The sequence below is a fragment of the Cetorhinus maximus genome, chromosome 6, assembly GCF_964194155.1.
Source record: "Cetorhinus maximus chromosome 6, sCetMax3.hap1.1, whole genome shotgun sequence".
In the NCBI taxonomy this organism is placed as follows: Eukaryota; Metazoa; Chordata; class Chondrichthyes; order Lamniformes; family Cetorhinidae; genus Cetorhinus; species Cetorhinus maximus.
This window is the reverse complement of record NC_135884.1, coordinates 2,141,075-2,164,306: the sequence shown is the minus strand read 5'-3', so window position 1 is coordinate 2,164,306 and position 23,232 is coordinate 2,141,075. Positions and strand designations below refer to the sequence as shown.

The 23,232-nt window shown below is 44.4% G+C and overlaps 1 protein-coding gene across 2 annotated transcripts in view; it reads left to right on the top strand.

The window, feature by feature from the left end:
* lamb2 (laminin, beta 2 (laminin S)) overlaps positions 1–23,232 on the top strand; it is a 193,053-nt gene that overhangs the window by 68,252 nt on the left and 101,569 nt on the right. For both annotated transcript variants that reach the window (XM_078543047.1, XM_078543046.1), the window contains exons 9-10: positions 14,364–14,552; positions 22,148–22,327. In XM_078543047.1, the coding sequence (XP_078399173.1) occupies positions 14,364–14,552; positions 22,148–22,327 (369 nt within the window). The remainder of the gene's footprint in view (positions 1–14,363; positions 14,553–22,147; positions 22,328–23,232) is intronic.

Sequence of the window (23,232 nt, the reverse complement as noted above, 5' to 3'; positions counted from 1 at the left end):
GAAAGCAAACTCTTAGTGAGCTCCCTAATTATCTCAAGACACCCTATTAACAAGGCAGACAACTTCGCTTTCCCACCCACCACGCCTGCTCTCCTCAGTCCTCCGGAAAGTCAGTAGAGGCCAGAATGGGGGCAGCAAACATTTGGGTGCCATTCTTTTTCCATTCGTCTCTGTTTCTTCCTGATTTGGGACAGGAAAGTCCAGCCAATGGATTTTAGAAAAGTTCTTGACAAGGCAAATTGATCAAAAAAAAAGCCTATAGGATCCAGGGAAAAGTGGTAAGCTGGATGCAAAATTGGCTCAGTGGCAGGAAGTAATGGGTAATCTTCAAGTAGGTATTTTTATGACTGGAAGGCTGTGTCCAGAGGGATTTCACCGGGCTTGGTACTGAGTCCTTTGCTATTCGTGATATTTATCAGTGATTTGGAATTGAAACATATGAGGCATAATTAAGAAGTTTGCAGATGACACAACATTGGCTGTGTAGTTGATACTGAGAAAGAAGGCTGTAGGCTGCAGGAAGGGGGCATCAATAAACTGTTCAGGTGGACAGAAAGTGACAAATGGGATTAATCCAAAGAAGTGTGAGGTAATGCACTTGGGGAGGGCAAACAAGGCAAGGAATTATCAATAAATGGTAGGATACTGAGAAGTGCAGAGGAACAGAGGGACCTTGTTCACATCCACAGATCCCTGAAGGTAGCTGGACAGGCAGATAAGGTGGTTAAGAATGCGTACAGGATACAGTACTTTATTAGCCAAGGCACAGAATATAAGAGCAGGGAGGTTATGCTAGAACTGTATAAAGCACTAGTTAGACTGCAGCAAGAGTAATGTGTACAGTTTAGGTCACAGCAATCCTGGAAAGCTATGAATGCACTGTAAAGGGTACAGAGGGGATTGATAAGGACAGCACCAGGGCCTGAATTCTACCCTCGGGATATGCCTGAAGTCAGTGCGGCCGGAAGCGGATGTAAAACCCACTCCCAACCGAGTTTGCGCTGTGAACATGACCTTACGTTGAGTGGCCAATTAAGGTCCCTGCCGAGCGTGAAACGCGGCTGCCGGATGTGATTTCCATGCGCGGGAGTGGGAACATGTTTGGCACGGAGCCCAATGTGGACCGGTGAGGTATTCAGATACAAAAGAGGCAGCTCCCTAAAGGCTGCCAGGAGTTGTGGGAGAGACTGAGGGAGCTGTTTGGAAGCAATCCAACAAATGTCCTGATGTGCAGTCATGGCCTTATAACCATGTCTCCGTAATGGCTATAAGATCATACCCATTAACCTCTATTTGTGCTGTTAATTCATTTACTTTGTTCTGAATACTATGTGCATTTAAGTTAAGAGCCATTAATTTTGCCTTTTTACCATTTTTTCCCCCTTTGACTCTGCTTGCTGCTGTTTTATTTTATGTTTGTGCACTCTGTCCTTTCCTGTCATACTCTGGATTTCATTACCTAAATAGCTGCCCTGCAATGTCGCCATGTCCTTTTGCTTTGTAAACTTGCATATCCCCTCTCCAGAATACCGCCCCCTACTTAGTTTAAATCCCTCTCTACAGCCCTAGTCATTCGATTCTCCAGGACACTGGTCCCAGCACGGTTCAGGTGAAGCCCATCCCACCGGAACAGCTCCCTCCTACTCCAGTACTGATTCCAGTGCCCCATGAACTGAAACCCTTTCCTCCCACACCAATCTTTGAGCCATGCATTTAACTCCTTGACTTTATTTACCCTATGTCAGTTTGCCAGTGGCTCAGATAGCAATCCCAAGATTATTACCTTGGAGGTTCTGCTTTTTAATTTAACTCCTAACTGTTCAAATTCTTTCAGCAGAACCTTCTTTCTCATCCTGTCAGCATCGTTGGTACCAACATGGACGACAACAACTGGATCCCTCCCCTCCCACTCCAAGTTCCTCTCCAGCCCTGAGGAGATGTCCTTAACTCTGGCACCAGGCAGGCAACACAGCCTTTGGGACTCATACTCACGACTGCAGAGAACAGTATCCATTCCCCTAATTATACTGTCTCGTACCATTACTACATTCCTATTTCCTCTCCCCATTTGAATGGCTGCCTGTACCATGGTGCCATGGTCAGTTCGCTCATCCTCCCTGCAGTTCCCACCCCGATCCACACAGCTTGCAAGAACCTCGTAACTGTTGGACAATTGCGGGGGCCAAGGCTCCTCGAACGCTACCCCCTGGGTCCCCATAAGCGCCTCACCTGCAGTCACACCCTGATCACAGGCCAAATTTGAATTACCTAATCTGAGGGGTGCGACTGCCTCCTGGAGCAAAGTGTCCAGGTAACTTTCCCCCTCCCTAATGTGGTGCAATGTCTGCAGCTCGGACTCCAGCTCCTCAACTCAGACCCGAAGTTCCTCGAGCTGCAAACACTTACTACAGACGTGTTCGCTCTGGATCACCTTGGTGTCCAGCAGCTCCCACATGCTGCAGCAGCAACACATCACCTGTGCTGCCATTGCTATTGTATTTAATTTAATTTATTAATTAATTACTCTAGTATCCCTGCTCTTTACACTTGAAGAATCCCCGCTTTTTACACTTTATTGTAATTAATTTTTTTTACACCAGTATCAATCTTATACTTAAGCTATTTTTAAGAAAGAGAAAGAAAGACTAGAGAGCTAAACACAAACTAAAGACCTTCCCTTTACTTTAAAGACTAGAAATACTCATCAATCCTACTCAGCAATCAGCTGCTTTCCCTACACTCGGTTGTGGTTCATGACTTCACTCCTCTGCTGGTCTCGCTGCAGGTCAGCCTCTCGATCCGCGCCTTTTATCCTCTCCCACTCACCTGTTGCTCAAAATATACCATTTTGAGCCCAACAACTGCACGCACTCAGTCCCATATGTCTGCTGCCCTTGTCCTTCCAGATGGTAGAGGACGTGGGTTTGGAAGGTGCTGTCGAAGGAACCTTGATGAGTTCCTGCAGTGCATCTTGTAGATGGTACACACTGCTGCTATTGTGTGTCAGTGGTGGAGGGAGTGAATGTTTGTGGATGAGGTGCCAATCAAGTGGGCTGCTTTGTCCTGGATGGTGTCAAGCTTCTTGAGTGTTGTGGGAGCTGCACTCATCCAGGCAAGTGGGGGGTATTCCTCCTGACTTGTGCCTTGTAGATGGTGGACAAGCTTTGGGGAGTCAGGAGGTGAGTTACTCGCCTCGGGATTCCTAGCCTCTGACCTGCTCTCGTAGCCACATATTTATACGGCTAGTCCAGTTCAGTTTCTGATCAATGGTAACCCCCAGAATGTTGACAGTGGAGGATTCAGTGATGGTAATGCCATTGAATGTCAAGGGACAATGGTTAGATTCTCTCCTGGGAGAGAATGGTCATTGCCGGCACTTGTGTGGTGCGAATGTTACTGCTCAAGCTGGATATTGTCCAGGTCTTGCTGCATTTGGAAATGGACTGCTTCAGTATCTGAGGAGTCATGAATGGTGCTGAACATTGTGCAATCATCCCTACTTCTGATTTTACACCTTACAATGTCCCAGCTACCACCATCACCATCCCTGGGTATGTTCTGTCCCACTGGCAGGACAGATCCAGCAGAGGTGGTGACAGTGATATACAGTCAGGAGGCACTTGCCCTGTGAGTTGTCAATATTGACTCCAGACCCCATGAAGTCTCATCCTATTAATGAATAAAAAAAATTACTTCTTCAGAACTTGGTTGGAATAATGTGAGAGTAAAGGATAAGGAGGGGGGAGGAATTTATGAACTCAGTTCAGAACTTTCTTGATCACTATATTCTCGGGATTGAAAGGAGGCATTGCTGGATCTGGCGGTGGGAAATACATTAGGCCAGGTGGACCAAGTGTCTGTCCAGGAACATTTGATTAAGAGTGATCATCATATCATAAGGTTTAGATCAGTAATTGAGAAGAACAAGGAACAATGTCATACAGAGCTTCTAAATTGGAAGAGGAAAGATTAGAAAGGCTGGGGTTGTTTTATTTGGAATAGAGGAGGCTTAGGGCAGATTTAATTGAAATGAATAAAATTATGAGGGGTCTAGAGTGAGACCAGAGAGATCAGTGGGCCTAGGAGAGAGCACAGTGAGACTGGAGAGAGCCATAAAGGGCTGGCCTCCCCAGTCACCCTAGTGAACCTCCCTGTGAGGACATCGATCCCAGTCCTGTTGAAGGTCAACCCGTCCAGGACTGGTCCCAATGTCCCAAAAATCTAAACCTCTCCCTCTTGGCACCATGCTTCAAGCCACGCATTGATTCTCCCTTCCTATTTCTACTCTGGAAGAAGGCTAATTTCACTGTGGTGAGAAGGGATGTAGCGAGGGTAAAATGATGGGTAAGGTTTTGGAAGCCATAATCAGGGGAACAAAACTTGGAGAGGTTTGAGTTGAATAAGGAGAGTCAGCACAGATTTGTAAAAGGCAGATCGTGCTTAACTAATCTAAATAATTTTCTGATGCAGTAACAGAGGAGGTTGATGAAGGGAATGTGGTGGATGCTGTCCATATTTTTTTTAAAAAATTCATTCATGGGTTATGAGTGTCACTGGCCAGGCCAGCATTTATTTTAAAAAAGGATTTGACAAAGAATCACATAAAAGGCTAGTTAAAAACCTCAGGCGTATCGAATAGGAGGGCTAGTGTGTAATCGGATAAAAAAATATTGGCTTAAGGACAGAAAGCAGCGAGATGTGGTAGATGGTTGTTTTGCAGACTGGAGGGTGGTAGATGGTAGTGTTCCCCAAGGCTCAGTGCTCAGGACACCATTTTTTTTGCTATATGTAAATGACTTGGATCTTGGAATACAGAATAAAATTTCAAAATTTGCAGCTAAAACCAAATTTGGAAGAGTGACAAATGCTGAGGATGATACAAATCGCCTGCAAGAGGACATAGGTAGGCTAGCAGAATGGGCAGATGAGTGGCAGGTGGAATTTACTACAGCAAAGTGTGGGTGATGCATTTTGGAAGAAGGGATGGGGAGATGCAAGGTAGACTTAATAGCACATTTCTATAGAGTGTGCAGGAACAGAGAGACCTGGAGGCGTATGTGAATCATTCTCTGAAGGTGACAAGACATTTTGAGAGAGTGGTTAACAAACTCATATGAGATCTTGGGCTTCGTAAATGGATGCATTGAGTACATATAAATATACAAACAAGGAGCAGGAGTAGGTCATTCAGCCCCTTGAGCCTGCTGTGCCATTTAATAAGATTGTGACTGACCTGATAGTAATCTGAAATTTGCATCCCACCTACCCCTGATAACCTATCAGCTGGGAAGTGATGCTGAACTTTTATGAAACTCTGATTAGGCCCCAACTGGAGAATTGTGTCCAGTTCTATTCACCACACTTTGGGAAAGACGTGAATGTCCTTGAGCGGGTGCAGAGGGGATTCACCAGGTTCCAGGGATTGGGGAGTTTTATTACAAGGTTACTTTGGAAAGACAGGGGTTGTTTTTCTTGGAGCTAGGGAGGTTGAGGGGAGATTTTATAGAGGTGTGCAAGATTATGAAAGGCTGATTGGACAAATACTAGGGTCACAGATTTAAGAGTTTGGGCAAGAGATGCAGGGGGAATATGAGGAAGAACTTTTCTACACAGTGAGTGATAATGACCTGGAACTCGCTGCCCACAAGGGTGGTGGAAGTAGAAACAATCAGTGAGTTCAAAAGGAAATTGGACGGACACTTGAAGGAAATAAACTTGCAGTGCTACAGGGATCAAGCAGGGGAATAGGACTGACTGGACTGCTCTGCGGAGAGCTGGCATGGACTCAATGGGCCAAATGGCCGCCTTCTGTGCTGTAAATGACTCCATGACTCGGAGATAGAGTGGACAAGAAGGGCTTAGTACCCTTTGCACAGGGGCAATAACTAGGGAGCATAGATTTAAAGTAATTGGTAGAAAGATTAGAGGCAATTTGAGGAGGGATTTTTTCACCCGAAGGGTGATGGAGGTCTGAGCTCACTGCCTTGAAAGGGTGGTAGAAGCAGAAACATAAGAACATAAGAACTGGAGCAAGAATAGGCTGCATAGCCCTTTGAGCCTGCTCCACCATTCAGTAAGATCATGGCTGATCTGATGTGGTCTTAACTTCACTTTCCTGCCTGTCCCCCCAGAACCCTTGACTTTCTTGTTGATCAAAAATCTGTCTAACTCAGCCTTTAACATATTCAATGACCCAGCCTCCACTGCTCACTGTGGTAGAGAATTTCAAACACTTAACCACCCTGAGAGAAGAAATTCCTCCTTATCTCCATCTTAAATGGGAGACCCCTTATTTTTTAACTGTGCCCCCTAGTTCTAGATTCCCCCATGAGAGAAAATATCCTTTTAGCATCTACCCTGCCAAGTCCCTCCAGGACCTAAAATGTTTCAATAAGATCACCTCACAGTCATCTAAATCCAATGAGTATAGGCCCAGCCTGCTCAACCTTCCTCATAAGGCAACCCCTTAACTCTGGATTCAGCCATGGTAATGCCATTGAATGTCAAGGGCATATGGTTATATTGCCTGTTGTTGGAGATGGTCAATGCCTGACACTTGTGTGATGTGCATGTTAGGTTTATTTGGTATGTCCTGTCACATTACATTAAATAGCTCTATGCAGCCTTCTTCTTGTGATGCATATAGGGCAATAATGCCCTATTGGGACATGCAGACCATTCATCAGGAGGCACCGAGTAGTGATAAGGAGTGGGATGCTAGCCAGTAAATTCTGGAAACAAGTGTAGTGCTCTCCCTGGTACTCCAGATGAGTTAGCTTAATAGTGGAGTACAACTCCACAAATCCCCACCATATTTGGATATGCAGTTGGAATGCTATAACCACCTACAGGGCTATGGACCAAGAGCTGGAAAGTGGGATTAGGCTGAATGACTCCTCTTCTGCTGGAACCGACATTGATGGGCTGAGTGGCTCCTCTGTGCCATAAATTTTCTTTGTTTCTCTGGGGAGAAGGTAGGTCAGAAAAATAGCTGACAGTTTTGTTGGCGCGAGTGGCCTTTTCCTGTTCCCAAAACTTGTTTATTCTTTAAAAGTTCCCCTTCATGGCTTCTCCCCAATCTTTCAGGCACATAAGGTTCTGGGTGAAGTGAGGCCAACGTGACTCACAGTGAGAGTTTTTCCTCAGGATTTCCTCTCGATCTCGTCTGCAGTCGGTGTTTATGTCAAGGGCTGTATATTATTGAGTGCTAAACTGAACTTTTTTCCAGCTGGGATCAGCAGAGACATCTCCCTTTGCTTCCTCCGTTATTCTGATGCAAATAACTAAGTCCTCTGAGCCCTGAGAACCAGCACTAAGAGGTTTCATAGAATCATACAGCACCGAAGGAGGCCATTCAGCCCATCATTACTCTTTGAAAGTCCAATTTAGTTTCATGCCCCAGCTTTTCCCCCATAATTCTGTTCATTAATCCTCTTCGAGTGCATGCCCAGTTGTCTTCAGAAAGCTCCCATGGATTCTGATTCCACTATCCTTTCAAATAGCACATTCCCAATCTTTACATTTCTCTGTTTGAAGAAACTTCTCTTCATTTCCAGACTATTTTTTTGCTAATTATTTTAATTAAGAATATAAGAAGTGTGAGCAGGAGTAAGACAATTTGGCCCTTCAAGTCTACTCCACCATTCAATATGACCATGCTGATCTTCTATCTCAGTTCCTCCTTCCCACACTTAGCTCTATAAACCTTAATTCCCTGAGTATCCAAAACTCTATTGATTTCAGCCTTGAATCTCTTCAATGACTTGAGCATTCACAGCCCTCTGCTGTAGAGAATTCCAAAGACTCACAACCCTCTGAGTAAAGACATTTTGCCTCATTTAGGTCCTAAATGGCTGACCTCTTATTTTGAGACTATGACTCCTAGTTCCAGGCTCCACAGTCAGGGGGAAACATTCTCCCAGCATCTACCCCTCTCAATCCCCTTAACAATTGTATATTCTTCTATGAAATCACCTCATCCTTCTAAATTCCAGGAAGTGTTGGCCCATTCTACTCAATCTCTCCTCACAGGGAGTGGTCTCATCAATGCCAGATTGGAGCAATATACCCCAAACCGCTTGAAATAAGACTAACATACCACTTGCTTTCCTAATTGCTTGATGGATCTGTATGTTATCTTTCTGTGATTCATGTATAAGGACACCTAGGACCCTCTGAATGCAAACACTTCCCAATCTCTAACCATTTAAAAGATATTCTACTTTTCTATTTTTCCTTCCAAAATGAATAATTTTAGCCCAGACCTTCCGTTCCCTAGAGAATTGTACCCTGGAGGTACCCCAGAAAATGTGCTGGGGACCTCTTGGAAGTCTACAAGCAGAGACTGCACGGGAATTGCCCAGAAAGTTTCAACTTCCATTGGGCAACTCCCCAGCGTCTGGAACTCTCCAATACTACGATTTAACTTCTGAGACTTTGGATGGTTCTGACACTCTTACCAGAATAGTTATCCAGGGAAAGGTAAAAGGTTTAAAACCAGGTGTAACTCCTGTGTAACTATAGTACTGAACCCCCGACACCATCTGGACACCCCCCGACCACCTCTCTAACTGGACCCCTCTGACCACCCCACCTGACATCCCCCTGACCACCCAACGACCCCCGCCCCACCCCCACCAACTAGCCCCTGACACCCCCCTGACCCCAGCTAGTGCTGTAAAAATTGGGCGTGGCTTTGTTTCCCCCGACGCTCCTACAATGAAGGACTCCAGGAGCTGCTATACTCCACATTTCTCAGCAGGCCTAGATTGGAAGTCTGGGCGAGAAATGTGGAGCTCCAGGCTAAGATGGGAAAATAGGGGAGAAGCGGCAATCTGACGGTGATTGCCATCACCATGGAAGATCGGCCTTTCACACTTCATCACATTATATTCCATCTGCCACTTTCTTGTCAATTTATCCACCTTGCCTATGTCCCTCTGCAGCCTCATCACAACTTACTTCCCCAGCTAACTATATTGGCAGCAAACTCAGATACATTACACTTGTCCCCTCATTGATATAGATTGTAAATAGCTGGGGCCTAAGCACTGACCTTTGCGGTATCACACTAGTTACAGCCTGCCAACCGAAAATGGCCCAATGATTCCTGCTCTCTGTTTTCCGTCTGTTATCCTCCCTCAATTTATGCTAATATATTACCCCCAATTCTAGAAATCCTAATATTGTTTAATAATCACTAGTGTGGCACCTTCTTGAATTGTTTTTGAGAATCCAAATACACGTCTGTAACAGATTTTTCAAATTGATTTCCCTTTCATAAATCCATGTTGACTCTGTCTAATTATATTATGATTCAGTAAGTACTTTGTCACTATGTTTCTAATAATAGATTATAGCATTTCCCTACAATGATGTTGGCCTGGAATTATGCTTCTGAGGTGGTTGGTGTGAGTCGGGAAGTTTCCCTGCTCACCGCACCCGCCTCAGGAGAAACTCCCCCGAATGGCAGGATCTTTGTTGTTGGGGGTGTGGTGGGGTGCGGAATAGAGTTGGGCCTGACACCCCTGGACAGAGACCGGAGGCAGCCACAGGGTCTGCTGAGTGCTGAGGCAGGCTGGTTAAAAGGCCTGCCTTGATTCTCTGGGACTTTACCCTAGCGTTTCTAGGCCTCTAGTCCCAGCCCTCTAGGCCCCATCCCTCACACCCCTAACTACCCACCCACTCCCCATGCCCCTTCCATGCCAACTCATGCCCCACTCATCCCTAATGGCCTCTCTTACCCTTCCTGCCAGTTTACTAGACAATTTATTTAAAATAAATCATCATAGTGGCAGGAGCTGAATTGTGATGATGATACAAATAAAACAAGTAATCATAATTCATAACACAGTTATAGACAATCATTAAAATAAAAATAAAATATAAAATAATAAAAGGATTGCAAAATTATGAACATTTCAGTATCTTAAGTAATTACAATACATTGCAAAATGCAGGTCTCCTTAGTTTACAGAATAAAAATGAAAGGCCTACTGCATTTTGTATTAAACTCCATAGACCAGGTTGAATTCTTTAAATTCTCAATCATTTACATACCATTTATGAGTTTTGTAAAGTAGGGGATTGGGTTGTCTTGTAGTCTATTCGTTCCATATCTTATTTGCAGAATGGTGTCTTTTCTCCTTAATTCCATTGCACATCTAATTTTGTGTGATTGTGGTATGAGATAGTGGCAATGGGGAGGTGGGTTTCATGAATTTTCCAGCAAAGTCAGACAGAGCTTTTTCCACCTTTCAGCAGGAAACACGTATTCAGTCGTTTGATTATGTCAGAGTAGCTTTGGTATGCATCACCTAGGATTAGTTTCAATGCTTGTTTCTGAACACTTTCGAGCTAATGCCAACCCACCCACCACCCTTGGCTCTTACACCCTCCATGCCAATTCATACAGCATCTCAGGAACCGTGTTGAGATGAAATAAAATAAAGATCTAAATATCTATTACAGCCTTCACTATAATAAAAAAAACACTTCCATTCATGAAAGCTAATTCAAATTTTACATCTCCTCAAGTACCTCATCCCTTATCAAAACAAACAAAGTCCCATTCATTACCCTGCATCAAAGACAGCAAATCCTTTAATTACAACTGTAAACTGCCAATCAAACTGTGAACTTAGAGCCCTCCCCCCAGCCCCTGCTGAGATAAGTTGTGGAAAGCAGCCAAGCGTTCATAAAGAGCCCTTAAGGCCATGTCAACAACACCTATGGTAACTGCCAAAATAGGGTTTTTTCTTACCCCTCATTGACGCTGGTTGTTTTTTTTTATTTTTAAAGGGCTGGGGCTTTAACTATCTTCACAGCTTGACAGTTCTACAGACCTTATTTGCCCTTCAAGAGCATTTAAGTCTTCTCTAAAAATTCATAACTCCCACACTATGGGTTAAGGCCCTTGCTACAACGATAATCGGTCTTTTGAACTCAGCACTGAATTCAAATGGCACTGCTGAGTTTGGGTTTCCTTCATATGTGAGTCATGCCCCATCCCCTTTCCCCTACCAGCAAAAATGGAATCTGTTGGAAATTTAAAAAAAATAATTTATGGGATGTGAGCATCACTGGCTGGGCCAGCATTTATTGCCCATCCCGAATTGCCCTTGAGAAGGTGATGGTGAGCTGCCTTCTTGAACCGCTGCAATGGGGCAGAAATATAGGTCCTACCCACCATTTTGGAAGGTTCACTGAATCCCCACTACTCCACAAAAATTCGGGCTATCATGTTTGCTCTCTTCCAATCCATGGGGACTGTTCCAGAATCTAGGGGATTCTGGAAGATCAAAACCAATGCATCTCTGTAGCTACATATTTTGAAACCTAAGATCCATGGATTTGTCAACTTTAAGAATTGTTAACTTTTCCAGTAATATTTCTTTATTATTATTAATAATAATATCCTTAAATTCCATGTTTCATCTGGACCCTTGGTTTCCCACGTTCTCTGGAATGGTTTTTGTGTCTTCCCCTGTGAAGGTAGATGCAGCATTGTCTCCAGCATTTCCTTATTCTCATCTTAATTTCTCCTGTCTCCACCTATAAAGATCCACATTTACTTTTGCTAATCGCCTCCATTTTACCCTTCCTTCCAACACATAATGCTAGCTATTATTTAATACTCTGATCTGACTGTGCACGAGCCCTTCATTCTACACCCTAGTCCTAGAGCCCTCTTTAGAGAATCCAATTCTGACATGGAAGATGATTTCTGTCTCTAAGATATTCTGCAGTTGTTCTGTTGCCTTCACACTTAGAAGGCTACACCTCCTTTGGACACTTACAGAAGTGACTAACTACTCCTCATGAATCTCCAGTCACACTGCGTTTTCTCTTTCTTCTTGGGTTAACAACTTGCTTCACTTTGATGTGGCCTTGCTTCTGATTTTCTCTCTGAATGATTGTCATAGGTGCTCAGAATTGTACACCCTCACAAGCTTGGTCTGTCCTGTACTCTATCCGCCTGATCTGTCTTTCCCCATCCCCCCGTGGATGGTCACTCACTTTTTTCCGCTTGACTTCCCCTTCTAAGATATCAGCTATGTTTCAGTTGATTGCTTTCTCTCCCTCTCTGACGTGAACCAGAAGGCCATGAATTCAAGCCCCACTCCAGAGACTTGATCCCCATTATCCCAGGTTGACAGTCCCAGTGCAGTACTGAGGGAGTGCTGCATTGTCTGAAGTGCTATCTTTAAGATGAGATGTTAAACCAAGACCCTGTCCTCTGACATGCATATGAAAGATCCCATGGCCATTATTTCAAAGAAGAGCAGGTGTATTCTCCCTGATGTCCTGACCAATATTTGTCCCTCAAATGGAACACAATGTGGGAAGATGTGAAATTGTTCATTTTGGCAGGAAGAATATTATCTAAATGGTGAGAGATTGCAGAGCTCTGAGATTCAGAGGGATCTGGGTGTCCTAGTCCATGAATCACAAGAGGCTAGTATGCAGGTACAGCAAGAAATTAGGAAAACTAATAGAATGTTATCATTTCTTGCAAAGAGAATTGAATACAAAAGTAGGGAGGTTATGCTTCAGTTATATAGAGCACTGGTGAGACCACATCTGAAGTACTGTGTACAATATTGGTCACCTTATTTAAGGAAGGATGTAAATGCATTGGAAGCAGTTCAGAGAAGGTTTACCAGACTAATACCAGGAATGGACAGGTTGTCTTATGAGGAAAGGTTGGACAGACTAGGCTTGTATCCACTGGAGTTTAGAAGAGTAAGAAGCTACTTGATTGAAACATTTAAGATCCTGAGGGGACTTGACAGGGTGGATGTGGAGAGGATGTTTCCTCTTGGGGGAGAATCTAGAATTAGGGGTCACTCTTTAAAAATAAAGGGGTCGCCCATTTAAAACAGAGATGAAGCAAAATTTTTTCACTCAGAGAGTTGTGAGTCTTTGGAACTCTTCCTGGAAAGGTGGTGGAAGCAGAGTCTTTAAATATTTTTAAGGCAGAGGTGGATAGATTCTTGGTAAGCAAGGGGATGATAGGTTATCAGGGTGGGTGGGATGCAGATTCCAGGTTACTATCAGACCAGCCATGATCTTATTAATGGCGGAGCAGGCTCGAGGGGCCGAATGGCCTACTCCTGCTCCTTGTTCTTATGTTCATAACCAGCATCATTAAAGTTGATTATCCTATCTTTTTCACATTTCTATTTGTGGGAGCTTACTGTGCACAAATTGGCTGTCCAGTTTCCTAGATTGGAACAGTGGCTACATTTCAAAAGGTATTTCATTGGCTGTAAATGCTTTGGGATGAGCTGAAGTGGTGAAATATGCTATAGGACCTCAGGTTGATTCTTTCTCAACCTGTTTCTTTCCTGCCCTAACCTGTTGGGTTAATATGTATTAACCTTTTAATATGTAGGTCAGGTTCCAGTGATCTTATTGAAGCTGATCTGTTATTTTATCCTGGGACCTGACTGGGGGAGCAATGACGGCTTTGCCCCTGAACTCCCTCCGTATCTCCGTCTACGTATAGAGTCTGTCCCTCTAAGCTGCTCCATATGTCAGGTCTTTTATTTTGCAATTTCCTTATCTACTTTATTGCAGGTGCCTAAGCAGCTGGTGTTTCTTTGTTGCTGATTTTCTTGCATCAGCTACCTCACACCAAAACATATTCTTTCCTTTTCTAAAGGCTATTCAGATTCCTGCAGATCCTACAAGAAACTTCAGCATTTCCCACACACCCATATGCTCACTACCCCATTCATTCCCACACAGGCAACATTCCAATATCCCAGACACAGGTGAGCCATTTCCAAAGGTTATGGTTTTAAAAGTTGATAAACTGCATTGTTATCTTTCTTGAGATGAAAAGGTAGCACTTCACATAATTAAAACAACTGCACAGTTATATAACACTGACAAGCCACTTCAGAGAATCTGTCATGTTTGCTGCAATATCCCTGACTAACCCTTTCTAACATAGTCTCCAACATTCACCAACATGTCATGAGTTACTTGATGTGAGCAGTTGAGAATGTAACAAATGCAAGGTTGACACTCCCGCTGACCCCCACTCCATTATAACTGACCCCTGTCCCCACCTTTTTTTTGCCAGACATGGGGGTGGTAGGAGGCGGGAGAGAGTTAAAATCAGGAACACTGTTATGTTATTAAGGTTGTGCCATAGTGGAAATGTCCTCTTACTACTTAGCTGATGATTAAAGTCTGTTATAAATAAAGATTAGCTGATTTTTAACAAAGTACACAGACCTCAAATGAATTCAGGGCCTATGAGGAGCTTTTCTGGTTCCTGAGGGATGTGATGAGCTGCGATATAGATCCAGGCTGGGATTTCCTAATCTTTAATGAGCTTTCTTTGTTTACAGGTTGCAATTGTAACAATCACTCTGGGAGGTGTCACTTCGACATGGCAGTGTACTTAGCCACAGGAAACGTGAGTGGAGGTGTGTGCGATGATTGTCACCACAACACGATGGGCAGGAACTGCGAGATGTGCAAACCCTTTTATTACCAGGACCCTTCCAGAGACATTCGGGACCCCAGAGTCTGTGTTCGTGAGTATTGAAGGGGCTTAAAAGTGGACAAACTGCATCAGTGAGGAGAGGGAACCATGTCACAGAGATCTCACAAAAGTCCTGGTTTTAACCGAGCGGGGAGGAATATTGTGCATCCAAGGGTCCAAGTGAACAGTGATCTATCCAGCTGTTTTTATTTTAACAATCAGGCCTCAAAGTCACTGCTGCAAGTCCAAACCTAGCAGGGAAGGTAGGGAGGCCAATGAATGACAGCAGGAAATGATGCGGTTATAGGCAGGTGGAAGCCATGGAACAGTCTCCAGCAAGCAAGTGAGGACAGAGGCAGAGGGGTAGAATGGACTCCTCCTACCCCAACAATGGGAATTAGGGGAAAACTCTCCACCGGTTGGAGTCATACCTAGCACAAAGGAAGATGGTTGTGGTTGTTGGAAGTCAGTCATCTCAGCTCCAAGACATCACTACAGGAATTCCTCAGGGTAGTGTCCTCGGCCCAACCATCTTCAGCTACTACATCAATGACCTTCCCCCCAATATAAGGTCAAAAGTGGGGATATTCGCTGATGATTGCACAATGTTCACCCTTCGCGACTCCTCAGATACTGAAGCAGTCCAAGTCCAAATGCAGCAAGACCTGGACAATATCCAGGCTTGGGCTCATAAGTGGCAAGTAACATTCATGTCACACAAGTGTCAGGCAATGACCATCTCCAACAAGAGAGAATCTTACCATCTCCCCATGACACTCAATGGCATTACCATCACTGAATCCCCCACTCTCAATATCCTGGGGGTTACCATTAATCAGAAACTGAACTGGACTAGCCATATAAATACTGTGACTACAAGAGCAGGTCAGAAGCTGGGAATCCTGCGATGAGTAACTCACCTCCTGACTCCCCAAAGTCTGTCCGCCATCTACAAGGCACAAGTCAGGAGTGTGATGGAATACTCTCCACTTGCCTGGATGAGTGCAGCTCCAACAACACTCAAGAGGCTTCACACCATCCAGGACAAAGCAGCCCGCTTGATTGGCACCACATCCACAAACATTCACTCCCTCCACCACCGACGCACAGTGGCAACAGTGTGTACCATCTACAAGATGGCTTTTGTGAGTAAGGAGGTGAGTCACTCGCTGCAGAATTCCCAACCTTGACCTGCTCTTGTAGTCACAGTATTTCTATGGCTAGTCCAGTTCAGTTTCTGGATAATGGTAATCCCCCCAGGATGTTGATAGTGGGGGATTCAGCGATGGTAATGCCATTGAATAGTAACTCACCAAGGCTCCTTTGACGGCACCTTGCAAACATGCATCTACCACGCAGAAGGACAAGGGCAGCAGACACATGGGAACACCACCACCTGGAAGTTCCCCTCCAAGCCACTCACCATGCTGACTTGGAAATATATCGTTATTCCTTAGCTGTTGCTGGGTCAAAATCCTGGAACTCCCTTCCTAACAGCAGCATGGGTGTACTACTCCACATGCTCTGCAGTGTTTCAAGAAGGCGGCTCACCACCACCTCTCAAGGGCAATTAGGGATGGGCAATGCGACACTCATCCCATCAACGATTAAAATGAAACAAGACTTACCTGGGCCTCTTCCAGCCTCTTCTTGTTTGCCGCTGGAGAGACTGGGGGGACCATTGTCACCCAACAGTTAAAATTGTTTGTGGGTCCAAATAATATTGTTGGATTGTGATCTTGCCATTGTAATCAGCCCTCCCCACCGATTCCCCTCCCACTTTTCTGTCCCAAAGCCAAACAATCACCTGTTAAAATTAGGCTGAATTGGGTGGGAGGAGTTTATGGTGCTGAATGTTCTTAAATCAGATTTTAAACTCAGCCTCTCTGCTTGTCCCACTCTCTCTGTCAGGCTGGGTTAAAACCCCAACCAGTGGTGTGGGGTGAAGCAAGAGAAACTCCCATGAAAATGGCAGTGGCGCCTGCGGGGTATTTTTGGAGGTGGGTGGTGTTTCCCTGACTAAAAGAAACTGCTTCAACTGGCTCAATTTTCAAATAGGAATTTCTGAACAAGGTCCAAACAGAAACTTCTTACTTCTGTAAATCTAATGATTCAAACAAAGTAAATGAAAAGAATGAAAGGTCTCACTGAGGAAAAAACTGTAAAATATGAAGTTGAATTTCTGGTTCTGCACCTTTAGTTGACCACTCTGATTCACTGTAATCTTCCAGTGAACATTTACAAGCCTAAATCAAACTAACCAAGTTGTAATTATCAAGTTAGAGCACCAAGCAGCTCTGGAAGAACATTAAGTGATCAAAGCAAAAATAAAAGCAGAAAGCAAAATATTGCGACTGCTGGAAATCTGAAACAAGAACAGAAAATGCTGTAAAAACTCAGCAGGTCTAACAGCATCTGTGGAGACAGAAACAGAGTTAACGTTTCAAGTCCGTATGACCCTTCTTCAGAGCCCTGTTTCTGATTAAGTGATCAAAGGCAGGTTCTATTGGAAGATGGAGAGGAGCAATTTTGGGGGGTGTTTAAACCCGCATTAACACTCCCTCCTCCCCTCCCCACCCACACACACACTCACACACACATTCTCTCTCACAAACACTCTCTCTCACACACACACACATTCTCTCGCACACTCTCATACAAACACACACACACACTCTCGCACACACACACACTCTCGCACACACACACACATGTTCTCTCCCACACAGACACGCTCTCTCACACACATACTCTCTCACGCACACTCACACACACACTCCCTTTCACACACACACTCACTCTTATACACACACGCACATTTGCACACACACACATTTGCACACGCACACACATGCACACACTCACACACTCTCACTCACACACCCTCTCACAGACACTCCCTCTCTCTCACACACACACACTGACACGCATAAATCCTGACACGCACACCCTGACACACACTCACACTCACACACAACTCACACACACAGACTGTTGCACAATCTCTCACACACAACTCACACACACTGTTACGCACACACACACACACACAACTTCCCACTCACCCGTCCAGGAAAATCATGACCCTTTAAGATTGAACAAAAATATTGAGCTTTCCAAATGGTTTCAGTGGAGATGGAGAGAAGGTGAGAGGAATAATGATTAGATAACATCAAACCCAACTGCAGATTCTAGATTGTGAGAGGAGAGACTAGGAGTTCCACAGTTTTGAAGTTCTGGCACAGAATGAGTTAGCAGAGGAAATGGCGAGAATGAGTCTATATTTCAACACAGTGAGGATATCAGGACGGGGAAGAGTAGGACAGAGAATTGGAAAGCTAGGAGGAACAAGAGAAGAAAATTTAAGAGTCTAAACGTCGTTGTAGCAGCTAAACTGAGAAGGATGTGATCAGGAGGGCAGAAGAGAGAGAAGACATCAGATGATTGCATCTGTCCGTGAATGAGAGGGGAATTTTCTGCTCCTGTTGTAGATACCAGGTAATGCAGCTGGCCGGATGTGATAGTTTGCTGGGGAAAGGTTGAAACCTATCCAAAGTGAAGTTGGCTGATTTCCTGTTGATGAAACATGTAAGTAAATGAGAAGCACATCCTTGGCTTGTCCAATCTTCACAGCTGCAAGTGAAATTTTCCAATTATGAGGAAGAAAAACAATTTTTATCCAGTGCATCATTGACTATTCAGCCATCCTCAATTATCAGCCAAAAGTGGCTGCAGATGCCATAAAATTGTTGAGCAACTGTTGAAGGAATAGTGGTGGGAGATTGGGTGGGACAGAGGGTTCGGAATAACCTCTGTCTTTTGGGACCTTTGTTCACATACTTCCCTGACTAATAGTATGAAAATTACTGTTGACCAATGAACTTGGAGCAGTCTAAACTAATGCATTGCAGATTAATACAGCTCACTGCTTAAAAGTTGGGTATAGTGTTGTAGAAGGATTCATGGGCTAAGCAAAGCCTGACATGGACCATGACGTGAGACTCCTTCTCTTCCAGAAAGAGCTAACAACAAAGAGATTCAGAAAATGCTGGAAAAACTCAGCAGCTCCGCTGTGAAGAGAGAAACAGAGATAATGTTTCGAGTCCATATGACGCTTCTTCAGACTCTCCTTCATACGGACTCGAAACATTAACTCTGTTTCTCTCTCCACAGATGCTGTCAGACCTGCTGAGTTTTTCCAGCATTTTCTGTTTTTATTTCAGATTTCCAGCATCCACAGTATTTTGCTTTTAACAAAGAGATTCAAGTTGAGGGCAGCACCTTACTGTCCAGCTCCTAGATGGTAACTCCCACAGCTTCTGCCTTGCTGATTGGTCAACAAATTTCCACAAAGGTGAATAAGCTGTCTAATGAACCAGAGAAATCCCTCCCATCAGGAGCAAGAACTGGTGTTGGCCACTGCAAAGCCCCTATGCAGAGGTGGGGATACAGCCAAACAAATTCTGTTGACTGTGACTGCAGAGTGGCATTCCAAATAATGAAATATTTAGAATGCCCTCTATTACCAGAGCCATGCAGCCCTGAAGATCTGAAGGTCTTCAACGCCTGAGCCTCCATGGAACAGTGGCAAGGCAACGTGTAGCAACACAACAAGAAAAAGACAGCTTAAAAAAATTCCTCCTTATCTCCCTCCTGACCTTTTGCCAAGGATTATAAATCTGTATCCTCTGGTTACTGACCCTCCTGCCACTGGAAGCTATTTCTCCCTATCTGTATCCCTATAGCTGTATCTACTCTGTCAAAATAGCTTCATGATTTTGAACACCTCTATTAAATCTCCAGTGAACCTTTTCTGATCCAAGGAGATTAACCCCAGCTTCTCCAGTCTCTCCATGCAACTAAAATGGTATCTGTGGTACCATTCAGGCAAATCTTCCTCACAACAGCATGGTTTCATCAAGGGGAGGTCAAAGAAGATTGCAAGAGCTTTTTTAGATATATAAAGGGTAAGAGAGAGGCAAAAGTGGACATTGGGCCGCTGGAAAATGACACTGGAGAAGTAGTAGTGGGGAACAAAGAAATGGCGGAGGAACTGAATAGGTACTTTGCGTCAGTCTTCACGGTGGAAGGCACGAGTAACATCTCCAAAGTTCAAGAGAGTCGGGGGGCAGAGGTGAGTATGGTGGCCATTACCAAGGAGAAGGTGCTAGGAAAACTGAAAGGTCTGAAGGTGGATAAATCACCTGGACCAGATGGATTACACCCCAGAGTTCTGAAGGAGATTGCTGAAGAGATAGTGAAGGCGTTAGTGGTGATCTTTCAGGAATCACTGGAGTCAGGGAGGGTCCCAGAGGACTGGAAAATTGCTAATGTAACCCCCCTGTTTAAGAAGGGAGTGAGGCAAAAGATGGGAAATTACAGGCCGATTAGCCTGACCTCAGTCGTTGGTAAGATTTTAGAGTCCATTATTAAGGATGAGATTTCAGAATACTTGGAAGTGCACGGTAAAATAGGGCAAAGTCAACATGGTTTCATCAAGGGGAGGTCATGCCTGACAAATCTGTTAGAATTCTTTGAGGAGGTAAGGAGTAGATTAGACAAAGGAGAGCCAATGGATGTTATCTACTTGGACTTCCAGAAGGCCTTTGACAAGGTACCGCACAGGAAGCTGCTCAGTAAGATAAGAGCCCATGGTGTTAGAGGCAAGATACTAGCATGGATAGAAGATTGGCTGTCTGGCAGGAGGCAGAGAGTGGGGATAAAGGGGTCCTTCTCAGGATGGCGGCCGGTGACTAGTGGAGTTCTGCAGGGGTCAGTGTTGGGACCACAATTTTTCACTTTATACATTAATGATCTAGATGAAGGAACTGAGGGCATTCTGCCTAAGTTTGCAGATGATACAAAGATAGGTGGAGGGACAGGTAGTATTGAGGAGGCGGGGAGGCTGCAGAAGGATTTGGACAGGTTGGGAGAATGGGCAAAGAAGTGGCAGATGGAATACAACGTGGGGAAGTGTGAGGTCATGCACTTTGGTAGGAAGAATAGAGGCATAGACTATTTTCTAAATGGGGAGAGAATTCAGAAATCTGGAGTGCAAAGGGACTTGGGAGTCCTAGTCCAGGATTCTCTTAAGGTTAACTTGCAGGTTGAATCGGTAGTTAGGAAGGCAAATGCAATGTTGGCGTTTATTTCAAGAGGACTAGAACGTAAAAGCAGGGATGTGCTGCTGAGGCTTTATAAGGCTCTGGTCAGACCACATTTAGAATATTGTGAGCAATTTTGGGTCCCGTATCTCAGGAAGGGTGTGCTGGCCCTGGAGAAGGTCCAGAGGAGGTTCACGAGAACGATCCCAGGAATGAAAGGCTTAACATATGAGGAACGTTTGAGGACTCTAGGTCTATACTCGATGGAGTTTAGAAGGATATGGGGGGATCTGATTGAAACTTACAGAATACTGAAAGGCCTGGATAGAGTGGACGTGGGGAAGATGTTTCCATTAGTAAGAGAGAATAGGACCCGAGGGCACAGCCTCAGGGTAAAGGGAAGACCTTTTAGAACAGAGATGAGGAGAAACTTCATTAGCCAGAGAGTGGTGAATCTATGGAATTCATTGCCACAGAAGGCTGTGGAGGCCAGGTCATTGAGTGTATTTAAGACCGAGATAGATAGGTTCTTGATTGGTAAGGGGATCAAAGGTTACGGGGAGAAGGCCGGAGAATGGGGTTGAGAAACTTATCAGCCATGATTGAATGGCGGAGCAGACTCGATGGGCCGAATGGCCTAATTTCTGCTCCTATGTCTTATGGTCTCTCCAAGGCCTGTACTTAATTATATCGACAAATATTAAAGGAGTTTGGCCTTAATTCTGGCCTCTGAGAATGAGCAGGGCTAAATGTATTTTATTTATAATTGTGATGAAAATGAGAACAACTGAAAATGCAAAATAAAAGGTTATTAGTGGGAGTTGGGCAGAGGTGGTGGGAGGGAAGGTGGATTAAATTCACTTCCCAACCTCACGGCATTTACCATTATGCTTTAGTTCAGAATGCTTTTAGACCACGTGAGATTGTGGGCAGTTTGAGAATTTGAAATCGGTTTAAAAAATCTGTGAACAAAAGGCTGGCCTCAGGAAAAGTAACTGTGAAGCTGTTGTCATAAAAACCCAACTGGTTCACTCTCCTTCCTTTAGGGAAGGAAATCTGACATCCCTACCCGCTCTGGGCCTGTATGTGACTCCAGTTTCACACAACGTGGTTAACTCATAACCCTCCAAAGTGGCCCAGCAAGATACTCAGTTTGTGTCAAAACCACTGTCAGTGGTTCAAGAGGAAGACCCACCGCCACCTGTTCAGGGCAGCCAAAGGCTGGGCAATAAACATCAACCTTCCCGGCCACAGCCACATCTGAGAATTTATCAAAAATGCACAGCCGAGTGATCAGCATCTGTAAGAGGAGGTGAGCTTAGCCTTTCAGGTGGGATCTGGCATCAGTGCTGGGCTCAGGAGTGGGGTCTTTTCAGTCGGGACCTGTTGACCTGTCTTATTTCTCACAAATGTTGTGGATTTCCTGGGTTTTCTCGCGGGAATGGGCGGGCAGGGATGTTGCTTTCGCCAAGGTATTTCAAAGCTTACTGAAGTTCTGGTTTGGAATGAGGAGAGAAATGTTAATGATGTCGTTGCCTCGCAGCATGTGACTGTGATCCTGATGGCTCTCTGAATGGTGGAATCTGCGACAGTCGGGATGATCCAAACCTGGGAATGATTGCTGGGCAGTGTCGCTGCAAGGACCATGTGGAGGGTCCACGATGTGACAGATGTAAAGCTGGCTACTTTGGGCTCAGTGCTGAAAACCTACAGGGCTGTCAATGTGAGTCCCTTCAACAAACATTATTCTGTTCCTGGGTGAAATGGTTCAGATCTGTTCAATGACATTGAATCTGATATAATCTGTTTCCTTATTCCATTGCAGAGTTGTAATGAGAAAGTATGCATTTCTGTAGTGCCTTTCACATCCTCAGGACATCACAAGGCACTGTACAACCAATGAAATATTTTTTGAAATGTAATCATTGGTAGAATGTAGGAAATGTGGCAACCAATTTGTACAGAGCAAATGGCCAGATAATGTTTTGATGGCAGCATTGGCTGAGGGATCTGAATTCCGGGTTGACAACCACAGCTATCCCTGGTTTTGCACTCCAATGTGTTCCTAAAAAACGGTGTGCTAAACAAAAATGTGCTAAATGAAAATCACTTTCCCATAAAAATATATGTAATAAGGATGGGTTATGTTCCTGACCTGTAATGTTTAGATTAAAAACCTAATGGCTGCCTTGAACCTAACTGGCCTAAAAATCTTTTAACGAACTTACAACTCTTACTAATTTACTCATATTTACTAACTTATTAACTCCTAATAACTGACTAACTCTTAATAACTTATTAACTCTCTACTTAGCTCCAGCCCACCACCTCTCACCTCTTGTTCTCCACTTGCATTGTATGAACCTCCTGCTCACCGCTTCCCACTCTTTCCCGCTCATCGTTTGCTGCTCGCTGCCCCTCTCCTGAGCCCTCACTATAAGCGAGGCAGCAAGGGTTTGGGAGCAGAGTGGGAGAATCAGGAGAAAGAGAAGCAGGAGGGAATGAGGGGATTGTTGTAAGGTGCTGGCGGATAGTTTGGTAGGTCTTACTAAGATATTCGTAGTCTTAGATTGTACAACAATAAGTATTTATTAACTCCTAGAAACTATATACATAGGTACAGTAAAG